Genomic DNA, 23,100 nt, shown 5'->3' with positions numbered 1-23,100 from the left:
GGGATGACATGCACGTTACCAACAAAGTAGCTGTTTGTAAGGCAAACTATTTGGCAACCTACTCAAAACAGTCTGATGTCTCAGAAAATACAAGTGTGTCAGTTGGAGAAAGTTAATCTTGCCACTTGTCAGCATTTCTATTAAATAGGAAGGCTATTTTTAAACTGCTTGTTGCCAGTGTGACCACAAAATTAGAACAAGTAGGAAAATGGGTTTGTTTTTTAGTAAAAAGGAAATACTTTTGGGCAAAATGCCACTTGGGCTTGTCATAGGAAGCATAGTTCAGGAACTCTTTTATTCTCATGCTTCTCTGTGGATTGAGATTGCTGGTAGGAGTAAATTGCTGCTAATGTACCAGTCATATAGGCAAATACATATTTCCTTGGACATCTCCCATGAAATATTAGTTATGTAAGTGTTACAGTAAGGTGATGAGGCTGTGATTTCAGAAGTGGCACAGTGGCTGCGTGTTGCTTTGAACTCTTGTTTTGTTGCTTGCTGGAGCTTTTGAGATTTGGAGTACCTTGAAAACTTTTCCACAAGTTGTTTTTCCACATGTATAGGTTTGAAACAATGTTTTTTCGTTGGTCATATTGAGAATGCTGGCAGATGAGCCTTGCTGTGTCTGTCTGTAGCTGGTGAAGAGTCCGTTGCTGTTTCTGGCAGAGTGGCCAGATGGGAGTACAGTACGTGTGCCTCTTTCTCAGTCACCTGAGTGCAAGGTCTGGCGGTTGCACTGTAAGCTACATAGCTGGCCAGGCCTGTGAACTTTGCACTGAAGCAGCTGGAGCAGAGGTTTTCCTTGCGGGGCTGTGGGACTACCAAGCTTCGGCAGGGACAGGAGTGGTTGTCTGTCCTGCCGAGCCGAGGTACGCTGTGTAGACCTGCTGCAGAACGTGTCACCTGCCTGAGGTAACTGCTAGGCCCGCTTTAATTTCTGCTTCCTGTAGACTGAGAGGCCCACGGACTCCTTTGTCTGCAATTTGTAAAGCAAAATATATAACTAAAAATGCTCTAATGACTCTCTGGAGAATGAAAAATTGCAGCTCCTTTTAGCAGAACTTGCAGAATTCCCTTTGCACGTTCAGACATTTCAAAATGGTGGCAGCTTGTAATCCTAATCCAAAGGATCCATGATTGTAGAGGAGCTGCTTCAGCTTGTTTAGTGATAAGAAATGTACATACTTTTAATTTTTTTGTGTGTGCATGTGTGTATGTCCTACAAAGTAAATTTAATAAAAATAATATTTTATTTAGATGTCATGGTTATTTGAAGCCCTTGATTTTCTTCTAAGGACAGTCGCCAGGCCTTTGCTGTACATCTAAAACCTTCACTGAATTTACAAGAGGTGCTTGAGGTGCTGTACCTTACTGCTTTCAAACACACATCAAGCAGCTTTGAGCACAGGTAGTTGCTGCAATAGTTGGAGTTTGCTTTGGCTGTTTGCTAATGTAGAAATACTCAGTGAATTATCACACGCCCAAAGAGTGCCTCACAATGCTATGGGTCCAGGTAGCACTGCATTAATTTGTCACTGAACTCCTGCACCTAAGTTGCACACTTACTTGCACTTCAAGTATTAGCTTCAGCAAACTTAATTTTCCCAATTTCAGTGACCTAATGCTGTTCTCTTTACTCGTGGTCCTATCACTTATTTTACATCACTTATTTTACAATACTGCTTTTAATTAATAGATTACAGAGAGATGGGAGTTCTAGAGGAATAAGCCAGTGCCATGCCCATGAGATTAATGGGAACTGACATACCTAATGACTTGCAGCGTGAAGAGAAAAGTTACAATTGCTGAAGGAAAGCTTGGCGGATTGGTGACAAAACTCAGACTTTTGTTATTTGGAATGGCTAAAGTGCCTCCTGAGATATGAAAACACTTGAGTGTTTTTAATTTGGCTGATCAGTAGGCAGTGTTTTTCTGTAATGGTTTTCGTTTTTGATTTGTGTTCAGCTTTGAAGTTGTTGCGTTTTGAATTTAAGCTTCTTAAATAGGTACTAGAAACATGTATGTACTGATTTTTCTCACCTGTTAGTTACCAAGTAGTTTTAACTGGAAACCAATGTAGTTCTTTTCAGGGTTTAAAATAGTGTTAAAACTGATTTTTAAAATGCTTTCATTCTAAGTACACCTATTGACATCCATAAACATCTATATTCTGCAGCTTAGTTAATGTAATGGGAAAGAAGTGTTTATAATCCAGTTAGATTTTGCTGCCTTGCATTCTACAGCGTCTTTGTTATGCCAAAATGAGATGTAATGCTTGTGAGAAGGTTTATTCTTCAGGAAAGAAGAGTAATAAAGCCTCTTGGCAAGTTTTCTATATTCCCTGTATTGTATCACATGTAATTTACTTCTGTAGCTGAATATTGAGTCTTTTTATTAGTACTTTCTCTGATAGTTTTTTTGCTATTTTTATTTGAATCTCGTAGAAGTGAGCATGTCTAAACTGTAGTTCAGCTAGTATACAGAAATCAGTATGTAAGTGTATAGTGTATAAAGACATCTAAACCTAGGCTTTGGGAGTGTAATTAGAGAACCCTCTTCCCCCTTTGAAGGGGAATTTTTTTTAGGAAGGCACTACGTTGACTTCCATGTCCTGGAGATTTTCCCAGGACATGGAAGTCAACATAGTGCCTTCCTCAAATGTATTTCTCATCTTAGTATAAGACGTTGCACCAGTAGGTTAGGCTGGAGCTAGACTGCCCCTCAAAATGTGGGCTCCCATCTCCTACTCACTGCTTGCCATTGCTACACTTTGGGTTCATTGTTTCTTGAGCTTGTGGCTTCCTGTATGTACGCATGCACGCTTACACATAACACAACTGTAGATGTTCCCAACATCATCTACCAGCATCATCTACCTCAATGGCTTAAAAAAGCATGAGCCCATCACCCATTCTTAAAGAACAATTTAAGCACCTAATTTTAGGAGATGTCTTAGGACTGTGAATACTTGTCTCGCATGGGTGCTGGAGAAAACTATGGTATTTCATGACCTGTTCTTCAATGCTGTAGGTGTTTAAATTCAGGGAGGCAGGATTTCACACCCATCACTCTTCAGAGCTTCTCCATCAGCTATCTTAGGTAATTTCATGCTCAGAGTAACAGTTATTTCTAGGTCTAATACTTTATTCAGTTGTTGTAAAAAGATATTAAACTAGTAAGTTGGACTTGTGTTTTCCACTTTGAAGTGACTATATATCCCTCTTTCTCTGAATCTTTATCCAAAATAGCTTCCTTTCACAGGGACCTCCATTCATACTTGCAGAAGCTCTGAATATTTCACAGGGACGTTTGTGATGATGTTAGTGAACCCAATGTGTGTTTTGGTGCTTATTGACAAAATATTTTTTAATTCTTCTAGGACGTGAAGATCTGAGAAATGAACAAATTACGGCAAAGCTTTAGGAGAAAGAAAGATGTCTATGTCCCAGAGGCCAGTAGGCCTCATCAGTGGCAGACTGACGAAGAAGGTGTTCGTACTGGCAAGTGCAGCTTCCCTGTTAAGGTAAGAATTTCTGCCTTTCTTTTGGATATCCATGAGATATTCTTGCCATGAATTATTGTTTGTTGGTTTATTTTTTGGCAATCATAAGCCAGAAGCATGCTTCATTACACATTGACCTATTTTACAGTCAGCCCTCATTACAAAGGATGTGTTTTGCTTTGTTTTTTAAAGCCAAATGAATCATCTAACAAATACCTTGTCTGATATATCCTATATTATTATTTAGCTGAAATAAATCATATAGCTAGGCAGAGGAGTAATATAACTTGACTTCATTTTTCTGGAAGGGCAGAAATGATAAACTTCTTGGATTGCGTGGAAACATACTTGGTTATGTCTGTTAAAAGTGAAGCTATGGTTACAATTTTGCTTGTAAGGTAAGTGGTGGGCTATACTGGGAAAGGAATCCTTCTTCCCTTTTGATATTTGAAAATGTTGCAAAGAAACACATGGGCTTCCTTCCAGTACTTGAGTGTCTTCTGTGTTCGTTTTTATTTATTTATTTATTTTTGTATGTTATCGATTATTAATGCATAAAATGAAATTGAAATGACCTTTTTTTTTGATTATAAATGATTCCAGATTGAGTACTGTAAATAGGTATTTTGTTTTGTTGTCTCCATTTCTTCCTCCACCTTTTTCAGAAATAAATATTAAAATTATAATAATATATAATATTAGTAGATAAGAAGTAAGGAGTTTAAGATGTCTTGCCACATATGCTCACCTTGTAATCAAAAGCTCTCTTCTTCAAGGTACACTAACATTAATTCTACAGTAGACTGTAAACAGATGACATTTATGGAAAGCTAACAGTTCAAATATGTATGCACAAAGAAAATGTCTATGGTCCTGACACCTAAGAATCCTTTACTAGTTTTTATCTGTTATACTTAAAGTAATTCTGTTATTAAACAGGTGATGTTGCTAGGTGAGACTCTTGAAATTGGCTGTTGCATATTTTTGTAAACATGTGGGTATGTGCAGATGCACCATCAACTTAGAATAACTTTCACACTATGTTCATGCCCTTTTTTATCCTGCTGTACTTGCTTGTGTGTGTTTTTATGCATGCTCTAGGATATACAGTGTGGAAGCTAACTTTCTGGTTTGTTATGGTTGGCTGCTTATTTGTCTTTGTCTTATGTTAGTTTTCTGCTAGAATGAAGGAATTGTAATTTAATACTAAAAAAAGATAGTGTTGTGCCAGAGCTCTGAAACTGAATAACTGTTTTGTGGAAGCTTGAACTTAGATTAGGCTTTTTAAAATGTTAGCAGTGTCTAAGAGGGAACAGAACTGCAAGCTTGAGGAGCATCATTTTAATAATTTATCCATTACAAAAAGCTAAAATATCAAACTCAATTTTTAGACATTTAGTTTAACTCAAAACTCTGTCCTTCAATGAACATAAAGGATGTGAACTACTTCTTGCTGTTTAAAGACTGAGGTGTTTTTTTTAAACTCCCGGTCAGGACTTGTACTTATAGTGACAAATGCTTCCTGTATTTAAATGAAGCATTCATCTATTCTAGGCACATGTACCCAAACTTAAAAAAGGTTTGGGGCCATTCTTCGGTGAAAAGGCATAGAAATGTGTCCTGTCCTCACACTGGGACTTGTTAGCCTTATTTGCCTGATTTGTATTAGAATTCACTGAGTTAATTTGGTCATTGAAAAAATTACTCTGAAGTAAACGCATCTCTTACGAGAATGCTCCACTGAGAATATCAGGAAGTCAAGATGTTCAACTGCTAATATTTAGCAATCTTGCAATTAGATGAAAACTTAAAATCAGAGCAATTGGACATTGAGGTGCTTTAGTTTATTCGATTTTAATTTATCTTCCAAAATACTGTGCTTTGAGATGGGCATTAGGGAAAAGTGTTATTAGGCTTGAGATGCGAAGTGGGTGTTAACTGTTGTTCCATAGATACAGACGGGAAGTATGCCATTGTGAGCGAACAAGATAAACCAGATGTAGAGTCATCGTTTTAGTGGGTGGTACTGTATTTTGCTCACAAAAAGAATAGCACTTTGTGCTCTTGAAGGAGAGTATCCTGTCATACAGTTCTTGGGTATTATTCAGAAATACATGCGTTCCAGGAAAAGTATGCTGCTACCTGTGACCTTAAATATCTGATGGGGTGTCTTTTCTTCCTGATATTCTCAGTGGAGCAGAGTAAACAGATCTTGCTAAGAATAGTTAACTAATGGGAATGCTCTCAAGTCTGAAACAGTGAAAATATCTTGTTTTGTAAATCCCTATTTGGTATGCCAGTGTGGTCCTGTGGCTGCCTGTAGTGTAGCTTCTCAACCACAGTTTAATGTGTGTCTGTGGAGGTTAATCTGACCTTATTCTTTATGGTGTGCCTTGCCTGCACTCTCTCTAAAAATCATCAGCCTTAGTTATTAAAAGCTGAGTGGAAGTCTAACTTTGGAAGTGATGAACAAGATTTTAGCTGGATAGCTGGTGAAGACCCAGGAATTGTTAACACATATTCTACAGCTGTCTTTAAGATACTCTGTATGAAAGACAAATACAGGAAAGTAATATAATAGAAGCTGTGGTGAGGGCTTTGCTTCTTCTGATGCTTGCTATTTTACTTAGGTAAGACTTCTTTTTTTTTTTTTTTTTGAGAGAGAGAGAGAGAGAAGACTAGGTGCAAACACAGTAGGGAATGTTTGCTCTCGGTTTCTCTTGTAAAAGAGAGATCATGAAAGTTTGATGGGAGAAAGACATGTCACTGTTAAAAGTAGTGTTAAGTTGGTGTGTTTAACTTCTTGCCTTCAGGCGTTTCTTTTTTTTTGCCCAGAGTTGGGGTGTTTGTAGAGTGCTAGCACAGATTTATCCTTTTTTAGATTTTACAGAACATGTGGAACCACTTTGAAAATCATGTTGCAAATAGGATTTCATCCTGCCTCCAGGCTCTGTCCTGTTAGTGTTGGACTCAGTAGCTGTTCATTCATTGTGCCTTGAGGATGCTGTATTGCAAACAAATTTAACATTATTTAAAGTTTCTCTGCATTGGCACTGTTCTTGAAGTTCTTCTTGTGCTACATCCTCAGCTGATCCTGATTGTTAATTATAGTCTCTAAGCGTGGTGTTGGATTTTGAGCAAACCTGATGCACCTAAGGAACATCTGTGTTTTGGTAGAGGTAATGCTTTGTGGAAAGTACTAGCAAAATTCCTGTGGCATTGTTGCCTTAAAATTCAGGGAGGTGAATTTGATGCATGGTTTGTTCAGTGCTGTGCTCATAAATTTGGAGCTCATAATCCTGGGTTTGTACAGTTAATTTTAGGCAATAACACCTCATTTTTTGGTTTAGCAATCTGTGCTTTTTTACTGTTTTCAGAATGTCTGTGTCATATGTAACAAGCTGCTGGTTGTATTTTCTCAGTCATTCTAGTGTGTGTAGGATCTTACACATAGCCCTTCTCTGTATTTGAAGTCTAACCACACCTGAGGAGGTAATCTGACACATTCACAACAGGGCCTTGGAATGGGCAGTGACTTGCCTGCTCTGCTCTTTTATGTGAACTCTTTTCAATTGGCTAAAGTTGCATTGAAAGAAGAGCCTTGATACTGGAACATACAACTGAGTGGTTGTTTTGCACTCTTCCACATCAGCAGAGAGACAGGTGCACGTCTGTCAGCAGAGGTATGAAAAGGGTATTACACTTGTGTTTAGGCAAGTGTGACTTGCAGACTGTAACTATCCCATTAGGCACAGAGTTGTAAGGTTCTACTAACCTTTGTGGTGTGGAGGCATGATCCATTTTATCCTTTATAGATGCAGTCAGAGCTGCGTCTTTACGAAGCGTGGAACTGTTAAAACTGCTTGAAAAGTCTGTGCAGAAAATATGACAGACATTCAGGTCTCAGACATGATCATTCTCTTCCACTGTCCTAGAAAATTAAAAAGTAACTACTGTGCTTCAGTAGTGAATCTTCTCTCAGAGGGGAAAAAAAACTGTGCCATATCTATGTAATATATAAGAGGCTTAGATAGAGACAAATTTACAACTATTCAGAAGTCGGTTATTCTAACAGACGTTAAAGTTGCTCTTATTGGTGCTATAATTTATTTTTACACAGTCTCTGTAAATTATAATTGGCCAAAATGAAGTTCATTGACATACACATTTTCAAACTTGCTTTCTTGCTCCAGACACTGCCTCACTGAGAACATGCAGCTGTTCTGTGTTTTAATGACTAAAATATTTGACACTAGGGCTTCTTTTGTCTGAAGTGTCTTTCCGAATGTCCCTCTGGGTAAGTAGTTTTTATTCATACAAATGAACTGTAGAGTAACTGGCCTGTGAAATTTATATCAGGAAAATTAGGTCATTTCCCTCTACTTAGGAGAATTAAACAAATTGAACATTTGCAAGTTCTTGGTTCTTCTAACCAACTGGACATATTAAAGGGAATGTTTACAGCTGATTCCTACACAGGGTTCTAGAGGACTCAACAGCCAGATGTAGCTTGGATTAATTGGATTAGTTTTATTCTGTCACTCACTTCCAAGTTTTTGGGAGTCAATCGCCTTAATGTGTCTAAGGTTACCGTTGGCTGTAGCCTGCAAGTTTACTTGTGTATGTATTTTATTCCCTTTATTCCAACTGGAAGACTAAAGGTATCGATGAATAAAAGTCCATGGGGAAGAGCAACATACATATCACACTTGGGTTTTAGATCTGAAGTCATATGGATACAGTTGTACGTTCACTTATAAAAGAATTAACTTTTCAGATCAAATACTCCTCAACTGTTTTGTCTAGTTCTCGCTTTGATAGGAGATGTTTGGAGGACACTAATGCTTTATATTAATATAACTTAGTATATTGTTTATAATAATAATAAAGAATATTTTTTAAAAGCACAGAGAGGAGAAAAAAGGGAATGACCTGCTCTGGACCTCATAGAATATCGTCACTGGGTCCATGTGACTGTGAGTGCTGGCTCCCATCTCTGGGATCCCTGTGAGTGAGCAGTGTCTTATGTAATTAGTGTGTATGCAGCCCACCGAAACCTTCCTCAGGAGGAAATAGGCCACGGCTGTCCCTTTGCTGTGTGTTCTCACACCACTCATAGCTGCCCAGTTGTCTTCTTTAGTTTTAGAATTTACATATTGAGCCTTATTGCTTAATGTCTAAGATACAAATCTCACATTAATTTATTTTTTAATATAAATTTTAAATTAGTTTATAAGCACAGCTTGCATGCCATTCCCTTCCTCCAGATCAGAACAGCTGGTAGTCAGCACAGGTGATGGGCTGTTATTTCATGTGTTAATACATGCGCTTCTAGTTGTTTGAAATAATAGTAGCTGTGAAGGAGTTTACTTGCTTGTTAATGCTGCAGTGCCTTTAAGTTAGGCATGTAGTATTTTTGACTGTGGAAGCTTGAGATGCTTGAACAGTCTTTGGGAACTATGTTAAGCATTTTTAAGAAGTTAAAGTGACAAATCTGCTGATTTTTGAAATGTCGTGCAGCCTTACAAATTAAACACTACAAATCCCATCCTCTTAAGGCCTGAATTGATGTCAGCAATGAACAATAAGCATAAACATGGCATGCTAACCCAGCAGCAAGCAAATGTAAATTTTTAAATTCCTGCAGCATTTCAGATCCCAGGAAGACAGCTAATTATAAAAGAAGGTGATTGTAACAGAAGGTGTAAGACTTATCTTAAACAAATTCCTATGCACGTTTGTCATGACTAAAGCAATGCAATTCAATCCCTAATCTTTAAACTTTTCAGATTTCTATATAGCCTTTAGTTTTGTTTGAATAGTCTTGCAAACAAGTTTTAAATGAAACTTCTTACTCACTTTAAAACCCTCTTGTCTTTGGCCAAGGTCAAACTCTTACATTGTTTAATAAACTTCAAATTGTTTTAAAGATACGAGTATTCATGTCTAGAGCCATAAAAATGGTTTAGATGTCCTTGCAGAAACATATATTTAAATGTAATTTAAGTATTGGAAATTTAAAAATGTTATTATTGGCATATCCTTTTTAATTTTGATTTTTTTGCTAAACTTGAGGATTTCCCGTGTCATAAATGGGAATTGATTTATTTGCAGGACTTGAAGAAAAGGTGCAATGTGCACCTGTGCGTTGTGTTATCAACACTTGATTTTTTTATTTTTTATTTTTTAACAGACTTCTATTTACTAATACTGAGTTCCATTAGTTTATTTACTAATACTGTACATCAGAATGAACAACTGAAAAATTAAGTCTGACAAAACATACACGAAGCTGTAAAGGGGCTAGGACAAATAGTTGGTCTTTTAAGCCTCATCAAGGGAAATTTCGGATAGGCATTCACAACGATAACTCAGCAAAACACCCCCCCCTTTCTAACAGTGTGCCATGTAAGCTACAGGGTAGATGGCATACCCTATTGATCTCCAGCTACAGAAATGTTGTAGTGCTACCGGGCTGACTTCTCTGATGTAGATGTGGAAGTAGATCCTGCCTTGAGGCAAGTGGTGCCCTACATAACCTCCTGGGTTGCTTCTCAGCCACATTTTAGAGATTTGTGAGACTATGAAGAATACATCATTTGTGTATCCTACATTGAATTTTGCTACTTCATCTTCAGTAGTCCTAACTGGAAATGTTTTTTATTCCCTCACAGTGTTTTTTTCTGTTCACACTGCTAAGTATAATGTGAGAATCAGTAAGAGAAATGGACAGCGTGACTCTTGATGGGTGTAGTGTGAAAGGACACTGAGAACTACTGGTACAGATACTGCTTCATTTTTAGAATTAAATTCTTTTGGCCCACACTATTCAAAGACATTTAGTGGTCATAGCTGTTACAGAGCGTGTTTGCTGAGGAGTTAACAAATTAATGAGGCATTTTCTGTTCTGGTGACTTAGGGAAGTGGAAGAAATTGGACCCCAAGGGAATGTATAACATCATAATTAACCTGTAGTTTTGAATAAGCAGAATTAAGCCTAGTTTGTCTGGTGATGCTTAATCATGCCTTTTTTTTTTTTTTTTTTTTGTCATTATCTGTGCTTCTACAGCTCTAAGCAAACATCTGTTTCAAACCAATAAATTAAAAAGCATCAGCATGAATATGAGAGAGGAGAGAAGTAATGTATTGAATATTTGGATGTAAATCTTACAGAGGCCAGTGGAGAAGTAGCTCAGCTTTGAGATGCATCCAGGCTTCTTGGATTTAATCTGGTATCTAGTTGCAAGACAGGATTTAACCCTGAAACTGCGAGTTAAGTACACCTGTTCTAGAAGCATATCTACGCATATAGATTCCAAGTATTCAGTCTTCAATTGGAGTATTATTTATAGCAGTAGAGAGAACAGTATTTACACAAAGGAAGAAAGAGGAATGCTACTGCCTCCAGGAAAAATACCGAGGAAATGGTAGTGTGCTGCTCTCAGCAGCAGTTAGCTCTCAAACATGGGACGCCTTGGCCAAGACTTACGGTAAGCTCTTTTCTTGTGTCCATGTAGTTTAAAATATAATCTGAAGAGCCTAATCTGTTATTGTAAATAAAATAGTGCAAGTGAACATCTGGCAGTGTAGAGAAAACTTCAGTAATTTGTGTATCTGCCTCTGTTTGGAAGAGAGGCTGTAACTGTGTGTTACTGTGTTTCCGTAACTGCAAATGGCTCCAGTGAGTTGGCCAGGTGGAAGAAATTCTGGTGAAGGACCTTTCTTTTTGCCAGCAGCTATTGAACTTTGCATTTTGAAGAACTGGGATAACCATGTCTTTGTGAAAGAAAAGAAAACAAAGAAAGAAATCCAAGGTAGTACTTCTTGTAATAGGACACAAACTGTAGAACAGTTTCATTTCTGACCAGCAACATTTGTGGCCTGATACATCAGCCCTTGATGTTTTATTAGGAACACTTTCAATACCATATGTTTGGGGGAAGGCAGTAGGACAGCTTCACCAGAAATACTTGCTGTGATAACTTAGGTTGTTTATTTTTTGAAGAAATGGGGAAAAGCTTAAAATGTTGAAAAATAATTAAGTTTTTCAAGAACTTTTCAAGTTGCAAGGGCATTTTGCTGTGTGCCAGTTTGACTTGTTCCTGTGTTGATTGCTTTGTAGTGTTTGACTGAAGAGTGATACGGAACACCTCTGAAAGAGGTGTTTCATCTGTGAAAGAGAACAGAAAGTTCATTGCCTCAAGGTGGAGATGGAAGTTTTTTATTACTTGATATACTATCATATCATCCTTCCTCCCCCCCCCCCAAAAAAAAAAAAATGTTAATATAAGCAAAACCTTTATTTAAAAATGTTTATGTTAAGGAGTTTCCCAACAACTTGAAGGTATTTTATTTGGTTTAGAGCTTTTATTTCATGTTACTCTTAATGTGGATTTTGCCCACAAGGATTTTGACTTTCTGTAAAAGCATTGTTCATTTCTGATATAATGATTAAATCTCGTACAGAACATCTCATGGATGAAAATCACTGGTATGGCTATCATTCAATGGTTGCTATGGAAATTAAGTAGGAATGCATTCAATATTAATACTGCATTCCTATTATTTGCACTTCCATGATGGAAATATACTTGCTTTCTCCAGGAATGTTAGGCAGTGTGATTCTTGTGATGTGGAGAGCTCTTTGCAAATATGTCCAGGGTTCCCCTTCCTTACTGTTTGGCGATGTCATCAGCTGCCATGGTATGGCTTATGCAGTTCGCACCTGTTCAGTGTAACCAGTAGTTCTGTTTCCCAGTCACTGATTGTGTTCGTGGTAATGTGCTGTGGTGGAATTTGGAAGAGGTTTTGCTTATATTCAGCAGTCTTTGTCCAGGCACTGCACATTATGTTTCTCCTCTGTTAGTTTGAAAGGGAAATTTTCTTTCAGAGATGTTGAAAAACTGTGTATAGAAATATGGGGTGTATGTATTGCCTTTTTAAAGTGGTTTCCACGTGGTCTCTTTGCTGTGATAGAACTGCAGAATTTGATTTTTGTTGCATGGAAGTTAAACACCAGAATTCAGGACGTAAGGCTGTAAGGAGCAGACCATGTCTTAATCTAACTAGCAGCTGTATTTTTCTTACTGTATGAAATTTTAAATTGTCGTTCATAAAATGGTCTTACGCTAGCAAGTTGAGCTAATGTTTTGAATTTAAGGGTAGGTAATGATATAACTACAGTTTAACGCTTCTGATTAAAAATGTAAGGCTACTGGAAAGGTTTCAGTCTATAGTAGAGCTGTTTGCCAAGTTTCCTGAAGAAATACTTGAGCCTTTGATTACTACCAGCTAAAAGCCAGATAAGTAGAAGTTATTGCAGTGCTGCTTAAATACAGGAGCCATGTATATCTGTGCATAGCCTGATGGGGAAAATGGGGTTTGGAAATAAACCTGAAGATGTGGAAAGGACCAGCTGCTTAAAGGAGACTTGACTTGATGTTGCAAAAAAGAGAGGATTGTAGCATTCTGATTACATTGTTGAAAGTTATTTTTATAAGAAACTTAAAAATATATTGGGATCTATAGGGAACTCAAAAAACCCACAACCACAAAAGAAAACAAAAAGAACAATATTCAGGGAAGACTTTTGAAACCACCCATATAATGTACAAGGCCACTGATATTGATAGCTATGAGCTCCTGGCTTCTGCAAAAATGGTGCATTGGGAAGAATAAGGTTTTTTTATGAAGGGCTTTAAGTGTAAAGTGTAATTGCCAACAAAGCACCTTTTGTCCTCATCATAAAGAAGTATTGTGTGGCAGCATAATTTCTTTTATAATTCAGAATTGATTGATGCTCGATGAGGTCTGGGGATTGTACCCTTTTGCTGTGGGTAGATGCACTTGATATGTGCAATAATGTCCCCATTCACTGGAGTGGAAGCAGTATTGAAAACTGCAGCAGAATTTGCTGTCTCTAGCAGCAGAGGCATGACTGATTGCCGAAAGTTGGAGCATGTGACTTGAATAGAGGTTTGGCAACACAGGGGAAAGTGGTTGTCTGTTTTGGAGTGTGGCAAGAGGCAATATTTACCCTACTCTATTTCTCCCTTTTCCAAGCAAAAGGCAGGTTGCCAAGTACAGGGACTGAATGGTTTGGATCTTCAGTTGGGAACATTTTGCCTACACTTGGGTAAATGAGATGTGCAGATAGCTCAGGAAATCTGGAAGTTGTCCTCTAACTTAATAGTAATGCAAGCTAGCTGGTTCATTCCTTGCATATTTCTTTTTTTTTTTTTTTTTTTTTTTTTTTTATCTTCTCTAAACCTCAGCCTTGTTCCTGTCTATATCTTCCCTCTTAAGGAGAAGTTGACAAACTTTCTTAGGTTACTGAAACCAAACTTTTCCCATCATGGAGATGCGCAAGCACAGGATTTCTGCATCTCTGGAACTTCAGCACAGACATGGCAGAATTGCAGATCCATCTGCAGTAGGTATGGGTGCAAAGGTGTGCTTCTAGACACAGAGTAAATACGTCTTTAGTTGTTTCTGTTTGTGTATTTTTAGGATTAAAATTTTCTTGGTAGGGAGTGTCATGGAGAAATGAACATCTTATGCAAGTGTTCAGAAAGTTCAGCTAAGAGAGTACAGTCCCTGTTTTGGCAGCTTCAGTGTTCAATTACATGGCTTCAGCCCCTATAGAACTCATTTTGAAAAAGTTGTAAGGTGTCAGATCTTTTTTATTTACCTTGTAGGTTTTATGAGATTTATTTTTCAAGCTGTTTTCCAGCTGTGAGGGCTGGTTTAAGTGAAATTCTTGCAGAATTGTTCCATACAGATTTAGATCTGCTCTGTTTTATAAATGCCACATACTGAGACTTAATGTTAAAGCCCTCTGTCATTTAAGGTCCTTTCACTCTCAGCAGTTTTATGTTAAGTAGGGTGATGTGTTGACAGTCCTTTTGGAGCATCTTGCCTTGCATGAAAAAACCCTTAACTTAAAAAAACAACAGCGACAACACACAACAAACAACTCTCAATGTGCTATTAAATCTTGAAAACAATCTCTTTCCAAGTTTGTCCTTAAGTTGAATATAAGGAATCTAGGTTGAAATCTCTTATGTTGTTCTGGTAGAGCACTTCAATATGGTGGTAAGGAATGAAATCTTTTTCTGTCTGTCTAATTAAGCACGGTATGCTAATTAAGGAAACAAGTACTGAGAGATTTCAGATACTTTATGACAGAATATTCTGTGGTGGAGTGAAACTTCTCCATCCATTATTAAATCTAGGTTTATGGCTGCATTGTGTCACCAGTCCTGGTTCTGGTATTTTAAACCCCTTTTTTCACTCTGTAGCTACTCTACAATATAAATGCTGAATTGCATAAAATTCTTATAATGCTACATAAATTGGAACAGATTTATTTTCCCTCTAACTTTCATTATAAAACTTCAGAAAGCTTGTAACAGTTCCTATGGTTTTCTTCAAGAGTTAAGTACTTTCAATAAGGATACAATAGTTTGAGAGAACATTTCCTTCCCTTATCGAAATGAACTGCAGTTGGGAAGGGTAGGGGGAAACTGGAAAACATAAGGAACTTTTTTTTTTTTTTTTTTTTTTTTTTTTCCCCCAGAATGTAAAATGAAAGTACCTGAAATTTCCTGAGCACTGCACTCCAATGTATTTCTTGAAAATGCTTTTTCTATGGGCTAATGTTATTCTGGGTCATGCTGTTCATTTAAAAACTTCAGAACTTTCAGTTTCTATTCAAGTAATGAATTATTTATTTTTAGGTAATGGTTGATAACGTAGATATACAGAAATGGTAGTTTTTAAAACCATTAAGCTTTTTCCCCTCCTCTTCTCTTTCCCACAGTACTTGGGACATGTCGAAGTGGACGAATCCAGAGGAATGCATATCTGCGAAGATGCTGTGAAGAGACTAAAATCTGTATGTACATTTGTTTCATGACAAAGCTGGCTTTGGGGCTGAGTGTTACTGAAAAAGGTCCGTTCGGCAGCAGTGCTTCAGCTAAAGCCTGAACTTTTGACCCATGTTAGGAGAACAGTTGGCTGGTTTGAGAGCACTGCTGTGGTGGTTAGGGGGACGTGCTAATCTGATGATGCGAGGGAGAGAGTTACAACTGTTCTTTCTACTTGCAGAAACTATTTGCAAAACAAATGTGTAAAAATCCTCTGTGACCTTTCAGACTAAGTTGGTACCCATATGGGGCTTCAACCATTGTTTTTTAACAGGTCTTTCTCCCTCTCTCTTTCTCTCTCTCCTTTCTCCCCCTCTCCCTCTGTTGCCTGCCACTTTAATAGTGACTTAATTCACCTTTATTATACAAAATATTACTTGATTCAGGCTGCTTTTTTTTTCTAATGCACTGCAACATTGTAGTCATGCATGAAATAATCTGGCTTGCATCTGCTCAAAGTGGCCTGGAGGCTGCCTAATTCTGATATGTCACAAACTGGGCTGCTCTTAGTTTGGCTTCTGTGAACGTTTGCTCGTGTAAATGGCACTCGTTCAGAGCTCTTTGTATTTCTATGGCTCATTTGAAGAGGCCTTGTCATCTCTTTCCTGTAGCATTAATATTGCAAAATCTCGTGGAAGTAGCAAACTCCAGAAAGTCAGAGATCAATCTATCGAGGGTCTGAGGCTAAAACAGCATTGAAGAGAAGAGGAGGAGAAAGGACATTTGAATTTGAAGTCTGAATGAAGATAGAGAACTGCTATGCTTTTCATCACTTCTCTTATGTGTCATAGCTATCTATACACAGTCTTCAGTAATGCCTTTAGTGGAAGAAATTATTGTATCTTGTATCTTTCTAGCACAGCAAAATTACTGGAAGTAAATCAAACACTTCTGCACCATTGCTAACTTTAGATCCCTGATAGTGGATATATTTTTTTCCCCTCACCAAATGTGAGAGTTCAGATGGCTTCCAACTAAACCTGTTCTTTCCTTCTGCCTAGCACATAACAGAGGATTATAGATTATCTTTTCTTCTTTCTGTTGTGCTGCAAAGTTTCTGAATCGGTTTACTGCTCTGATTAAAATCAAGTCTTTTCATTCTTTTCTCTCTCAGCTAATGTATAGCAACCTGTTAAAGCCGCATACCATCTGTTCCCATTCAGTCCAACAGCGATTAGTGATTGATTTTTATTAAAAAGGGCCACACAAAATATAAATGAGTTTCTTTGTTCTATGGATTTAGTTTGTGTAGCTAAAATGCTAGTACTGACCACATAATGAATCACATCCGTTTTTATCCTGTTCTGGTTTTCATTGTATCAGGATACTTTCTGTTAGCACACCAAATAATGTTGCAGTATTTATTTTATGCAGCTTCTCTCATTGTCTTCTCTGGGGAGCTATGCTGTGAAGTATTTGCTTTCTAGGCTTTTTATAAACTTCAAGCCCACAAGTCAGTTAAGTGTAGCTAAGCTTATAAATAATGAGGCATAGTAAAAGCATAGCACCCAATTTATTCTGGAATCCAGATAATCCCAGGATTGCGATTCTTGATCATCTGAATTACTGATATCTAACTTCTGTAGTGCATCCTCTGGAAGTAATTCTCTTTGTTTCCTATTCCATACTATATGATTATTCCAAATTCTGGATGGCATCAATTTATTGCCCATTCTCATAAATTCAACATTTTTTTCCAGATAATTTTATTTTTTTCTGCTGTTTGAAGTTTTTAATGTCTATCTACAAAATGGTCTCTTAAGATTGCTCCTTGCATTGTCTCATTTGTCAGTGCTGGAAGCTGAGAAGCAGGTGTGAAATTCTCAATGGGCCCCAAGAGGAAGATTCAGATTACTGAAACTACTTTGTGCACTTCACTTGCTAGCCTCCATCCCGCCTAAGGTTCATTTGGAGTTGCTTATTGCAATTCAAACCTTTCCCCCACTTCCCAGCTCCCCTCCCTGAGCATGTAGGTTTAAACGGGGAACTTTTATTTAGGATCTACCTTTATTGAAAGTTCTCTTCTGTACAATATATTATCTTAATTAGGAAAAGCCATACCACTAGATGTTGTTTCAGCATGCAAGGAATGTGATAAGAAAACAGCTTGTTCTTCTGGTAGCCTCTTCCTTTCACAGTTCTTGGTTTTTTGTTGGGGCTTTCTCTTGATCTTGAAAGGACTACAGGTTTGAGCTGAAGTGCTCAATCAGAAAGACTAGCTTAGGGAAAATTGGACTTCATTTTTAAATGTATGTGGCCTATGTTAATCTGTATTGTTTTCTTCACAGGTAATACATAAGTTTTATAAATCAGTCAGTAAATAATAGTTCTGTTCTCGTAGAGACAGAATCATTGAAATACTTGTAGTTTCTGAAACTAAGTTCTGTCTGCCTGTACTTTTTTCAATAGAAACCTTTTCCTCTTAATTCTTGTTCTCCAACAGTTCACAGTTCATTTCGGGAACTGAAATATGTTCTTTTTTAGGGCTGACTATTTGATCATAAAACATTTTATGGGATTTGTCAAGAAAAATACAAAACTGTTAATCTTAATTTTAGAAATATCTTTATTTCTGCTTTGCTTTTTGAAAGAAAAGATGCAAACAAATTCTTTTATATCTTTATTGTGGGGAAGTGTTTCTTTCAGGGTTTTTATTACCTGGTGGTTTAATATGCCATAATTACTTTTGAGCACTGCATCTTGCAGAACTTCAAATAATTGTAAGCATTTTGTTCAGGGATTTTTTTAACTGATAACTGAGTAAAATAAGCCATTTTTAGCTAGAGAATCCTTCATCCATACTCTATTCTGTTGTTAGAGTTCTGTAGCTCTGAAACTGCATTCCAACAGCACTATGATGTGCAGATTACAATTTTGCTTACAATGAATGAGGTCAAACTTCAGTTATGTCACTTTTGTTGTCTGATGAAATGGTACAGCAGTTTCGTTAATAGATCAGAAACTGCTATCAATGTCTATTATTAACATGAGTTTATGTTACCAAAAAGCTTACATTTTTCCCTTAGGATATATCACTAACTGTATATTCATTTCATATCTGGTAGGATCCTCATATTTTAATACTAAGCACTAAATGGTTTCTTCAAAACTATTTCCCTTGAATTACTGGAAAATTACTTTGTGAGGACACTAAGGTAGCTTTGTAAACGTATTTGATTCAGGTATGGGGACATAGTATAAAGACAAAACTATTCTTTCTCATGTCATGTTTTGATTTTTAAATCAGCTTTAGTGTGTAGTATTGGTTTCTAACTTGCCACTTTTTGTTTTAAATTATGCATTTGTTTTAATATATGTTCTTGTTTTAGCAGGTAAAGAGACATAATTTAATATTTTAAAACATGCATTAGTTATCTCTAAACTACATTAACTTAGTGGTGTTTAAAACCCATTTTGCATGATGCCTTTTCTATTAACATTTCTAGTTTATTAAAAAAAATAAATCTTGTTTAACAAGCATTTTGCTGAGAGCAAAATTAACCATCATCTAAAAACGAGGTAGCTTCTGGTGAATCTCTTTAGCTTTTGCTATCTTTAAAAAGCTGTTATTTAGTGTAATTGCTCAACTTGGCAGCAGCATCCAGCCCCTTCTCATTATGTATACAACGCTGTGATTAATCCATTAGTTCCCCTCCTAGTGTTCAGCGTATCCTGTCCAAATATACATGACCGTTCTTGTTTCTAAAAACTGTTAAGCATTTCAGCTGACTACACTTAGAGATGTTCTTATACAGTGCCTGTGTTGACATAAATATCTTATGGATGCTTGTTGAGAAGCTCTGTGGAAGGACATCAGGCAGAGAGAAGCACTCAGCAGCAAAAGTCAGGAAATGCAAAGTCGAGATTGACACTCCCTTCTTAACATTGTTTCCTGGCTTTTGTTGGCTTGCGTCAGAACCATAGCTTTGTTTTAAATATAACCTTGTTTATCAATCAATTCTGGAGACACTGCCTCAGGATATTTGAAATAATATTTTTAATAGAGCATTGTTATCAGCGAGCAACATGCTGGAATGACATGGTGGTAATTTGGGGTCAGGGCTGTCAGAAAGCCGCGCTCTGTGTCATGTGGAATTCTCTACCTCCTCCCCATTACTGCTCTACCACTGTTTTCTTGCAAGCTAAATAGTTTGAAAAAACAGCAAGAGCACTGATGTGCTTCAGCACCAGCTTCCTTCAAGTACTGAGCAGTGTGTAGCGATGCATGCAGGACACCAGGCCCAGGGAAGTATTCTCTCATCAGATCAGATCTTTCTGTTTTCTTTTCACAGTCTGGTAACAAAACAAAGCCAGTAAACTAATCTGCATGCAAATATGCTTAAAATTGAGTCCTGTTTTTTTTTTTTTCTGAATGTGAATTGGGCAATCATTATAATCACTTCCAGGCTGAAGAAATTCAGGAACTTGTAGTTCAGCTCTCTGTATCTTTGCCTCGGACTAACTCCTCCTTCTCAGAGCTGATTTTAAAGGGTTCTTGTTCAACCTATAAACCCAGAGTTGTAGAATGAATATCCTGTAGTTGCATAAATTTGTTTAAAGTCTTGAAAGACTGTGAAAGAGAAAAGGAACTCATTTGTGTTTTAGTTAAGGTAAGAAGAAGTTCTTTACTGGTCAGAGAAGACTGTATAAAATGCAAAGTGTAAGAGTACTGTGTAAACCAAAATAATGGAATAAAATGAAGCACTAAAAATGCTTTTTCAGCATTTAGCAGTGTGTTATACCAGCTACAATATGTGCTTCTCCAGCTTACATTCTCCACTTGCTTTGGGAAAAAGTGATCAATACAGAGCAAATTTGACCATAACTTTGTTAGAGTTAGAACTTTGCATTTCACAAGAGCCCGCACAGTGTTTTAATTGTTTAACCACAATGTCTGCTGCCAAGTTTTGTTTATAACCCAACTAAAGGGGACTAAACAAGGGAGAGTGAAAATAAAGTAACCACTTTGCATGAAATTGGGGCTGAGGTTCTCTTCTTTCCACCAATTTCAGGGCAGTAGCTTATTAGAATTGTGTGTGTGTCCTTTGATCTGCATTTTCATGGGATTATTTTCACATTTGCCTGTCGCACCTTCTCATGGATAACTCTAAAAACCCCTTCCTTTCCCTCCAAACCCTATTCTTGTGTGTGCTTGTTGGTTTGAAACCCTGGGACATTTTAGCTACCTTCAGTAATAGCGCTCGACTTGTCCCCCCTGTTCCTCCAGGAAAGGAAGTTCTTCAAAGGCTTCTTTGGAAAAGTAAGTTCAACGCCTCATTTGTGCTTGCACTATAAGGAGTTACATCCCTGGTATAGCAGTGCCATAAGATTAGGGTGTTGAGAATTCCTTAATCTGTTTCAGAGTATTTGTTTCTAAAATCTAAGTCATCCCAGACTTAAATAAAGGGTATGGTTGAAAAAGTGATCTGAAATAGAAACTTAACTGCATGTGGACTATATCAGAAACCCAGTGTTCTGAAATGATTTGGTCTTCCTGAAAAAAAATAAAAGGTGAATTTTCCTTTTAATCCTTTAAACTTGTGCCCGCCTACATCACCTGGGCAAACATCTCCAGAACAGTTGGTGTCTGTGCCTGTAAGCACTGCAGGACTGGCTGCCTGGCACCGCACACTTGCCCAAACGTTAATGTGGGGAGAAAGCAGCGAGCCTACATGTACCATCTCCTAAACCTTTCTGTTTGGAGCACAGTCCAAATTCAAAGATGCGTGAAGATGAGACCAGGCATTTACCTGCTATTTTTTTTTTTTTCTAATTGCAATTGTATTGTACAGTGGAAAGCTTTGCTGTTTATCATTGCTCTTGTTTTCCTGTGGACAGTGTCATAAACGTGAAGGGAAGCAACTGTTTGTCCTTATTAAGAATGTGCTGTACTGGAGACTGGATTTTTTTTTTATTCCTGCTGTCTACATCTCCACAAGGCAGTGTTTGTAAACCTCTAAAAGAGCTCTTTGACCTCCCATCTGTTAACTGCCTCTGCATTTAAAATTCTTGTAGAACGTTTCTGTGTAGTTTTCGTATGGAATAAATCTAAGATACCGCTTTTGAAACATCTTCTTAGAAGCTGAATTTGGCTTAAATAGAAACTAACAAGCTTGTAACTTACATACAAAAATCTTTCAGAGCGGGTTATTCTCTGCTCACACATTTGTCTTGGCTTTGCTTGAGGAGTAAATAAGAGCTTTTTCAGCTGCACCTTTTTCACTTTTCACTCTGTGATGCACGCACTGTGGTGCATGTCATAGAGGGACAGGTATTTCCTCAGTTCAGGTTTCTTCCTATGTTCCAGGAAAGCACTCTTGTGATGTGTAGAGATAGTGAAGAAAGAAGCTCTTTTTTTGGGGGGTGGGTGTCAAAACACCATATGTAGGAGTTAATCTGTCCGATACATCTTATCATTCCTACATGCAAACAAAATTTAAGAGCTGAAATCTACACAGAATGTGAATTTCTTCTTTTATGTTTGTTTTAAACAAACACCTCAACCTAGTCAAATACCAGTTAGGAAAAAGAAAACTAATATTGTATTAATTTGTGTTAGAAAGTAAAAATGTGTAAAGAAAGTAAAGATGTGAAAGGACAGAGCTTGCACAGCACTTAAATATCTCTCTCTTTTTTTTTTTTTTTTTTTTTTTTTTTTAGGAATTACCTGTTAAATATGCTAGCTTTCTCATTACATCTTTGTCACTTTTTAATGAACTCCAATACTTTGCCATAGCCTTGTAGATTTGTTTTGCCTTTTATTATGACATTTTGCCAAAGACAAACCTACTTCTACTTCAGCCAGTGAAGATACATTAGTTAGCACCGAAACCACTGAAATCCACAGTGTTTAGATATCCCTACAATGTTGGTATGTCTTCACTACCACTTCAGCCTACAACAGTTGGCCAAAACTAGGGAAAAAATATAAAGAAAAAAAGTTATCTTATTAATATTTGAGAAATAGTTATAACTAATAGCTTTTGTCTGTCTCATTTATAATTTCTCCCCAAATGCTTTGCTTTGGGATTAATATAATATTCCAAACCACAGAGTTGCTTGAAATTTACTACTGGTTTTCAAAAGGTCCATGCAGACAGATTTGCTTCTTAACCTGTCCACTTTTTTCTCTGCCAGAAAAGTAAATCTAAATGAGTTGTGTCAGGAAATGTTTTTTAGTCGTGGACCTGACATTGAAAATACTTCATTTGCAACTTTAAATAAAAATAGGATGTTCATTGCCAGCTCCAGGTTAGACTTCTGCTGTTTTGTTTTGTGTACAGAAAGTAACTGAATCAGCAGCCTTTTTAGGCAGCTCTCTGTATTTCAGAACTAAGCCTTTTCTGCATTAATGAATAGTAGTACAGATTCGACAATCTTTCTCATGATTTGCATCCACTGAGTACATGTATTTCTTGGCATGCAAAGTTTTGTACAGAGACTGAGATGAACATTTTTCTTTTTGTGTATCTCAGGCTCCAGATACATCTTACAGCTGTTTTTAAGTCCCTTGCCAGAATAAAATAGGCAGATATTGAGAACTCTGTAATCAGCCAAAAGACTAGAAATGATTTAGAAGTATTTAAAAATGCATTGTTTGGCAGCATTCATTCTGTTCTGGTATCCTTAAAGCTTTATTTTCCACCTTAGAGGGCAGCTGCTACTTATTTC

The 23,100-nt window shown here is 37.2% G+C and overlaps 1 protein-coding gene across 8 annotated transcripts in view; it reads left to right on the top strand.

The window, feature by feature from the left end:
• NUMB (NUMB endocytic adaptor protein) overlaps positions 1-23,100 on the top strand; it is a 47,434-nt gene that overhangs the window by 8,906 nt on the left and 15,428 nt on the right. For 2 of the 8 annotated variants that reach the window (XM_035327074.1, XM_035327070.1), the window contains exons 2-4: positions 3,380-3,523; positions 15,324-15,398; positions 20,657-20,689. In XM_035327074.1, the coding sequence (XP_035182965.1) occupies positions 3,398-3,523; positions 15,324-15,398; positions 20,657-20,689 (234 nt within the window). In that variant the 5' untranslated portion in view covers positions 3,380-3,397. Of the gene's footprint in view, positions 1-788; positions 913-3,379; positions 3,524-15,323; positions 15,399-20,611; positions 20,690-23,100 lie in introns of those variants that run through there. The other 6 variants (XM_035327073.1, XM_035327067.1, XM_035327075.1 and 3 more) reach the window with 4 other exon arrangements.

The sequence above is a fragment of the Oxyura jamaicensis genome, chromosome 5, assembly GCF_011077185.1.
Source record: "Oxyura jamaicensis isolate SHBP4307 breed ruddy duck chromosome 5, BPBGC_Ojam_1.0, whole genome shotgun sequence".
Taxonomy (NCBI): domain Eukaryota; kingdom Metazoa; phylum Chordata; class Aves; order Anseriformes; family Anatidae; genus Oxyura; species Oxyura jamaicensis.
Note: the sequence above shows the minus strand (reverse complement) of the source record. Positions and strands in the feature narration are given on the sequence as shown.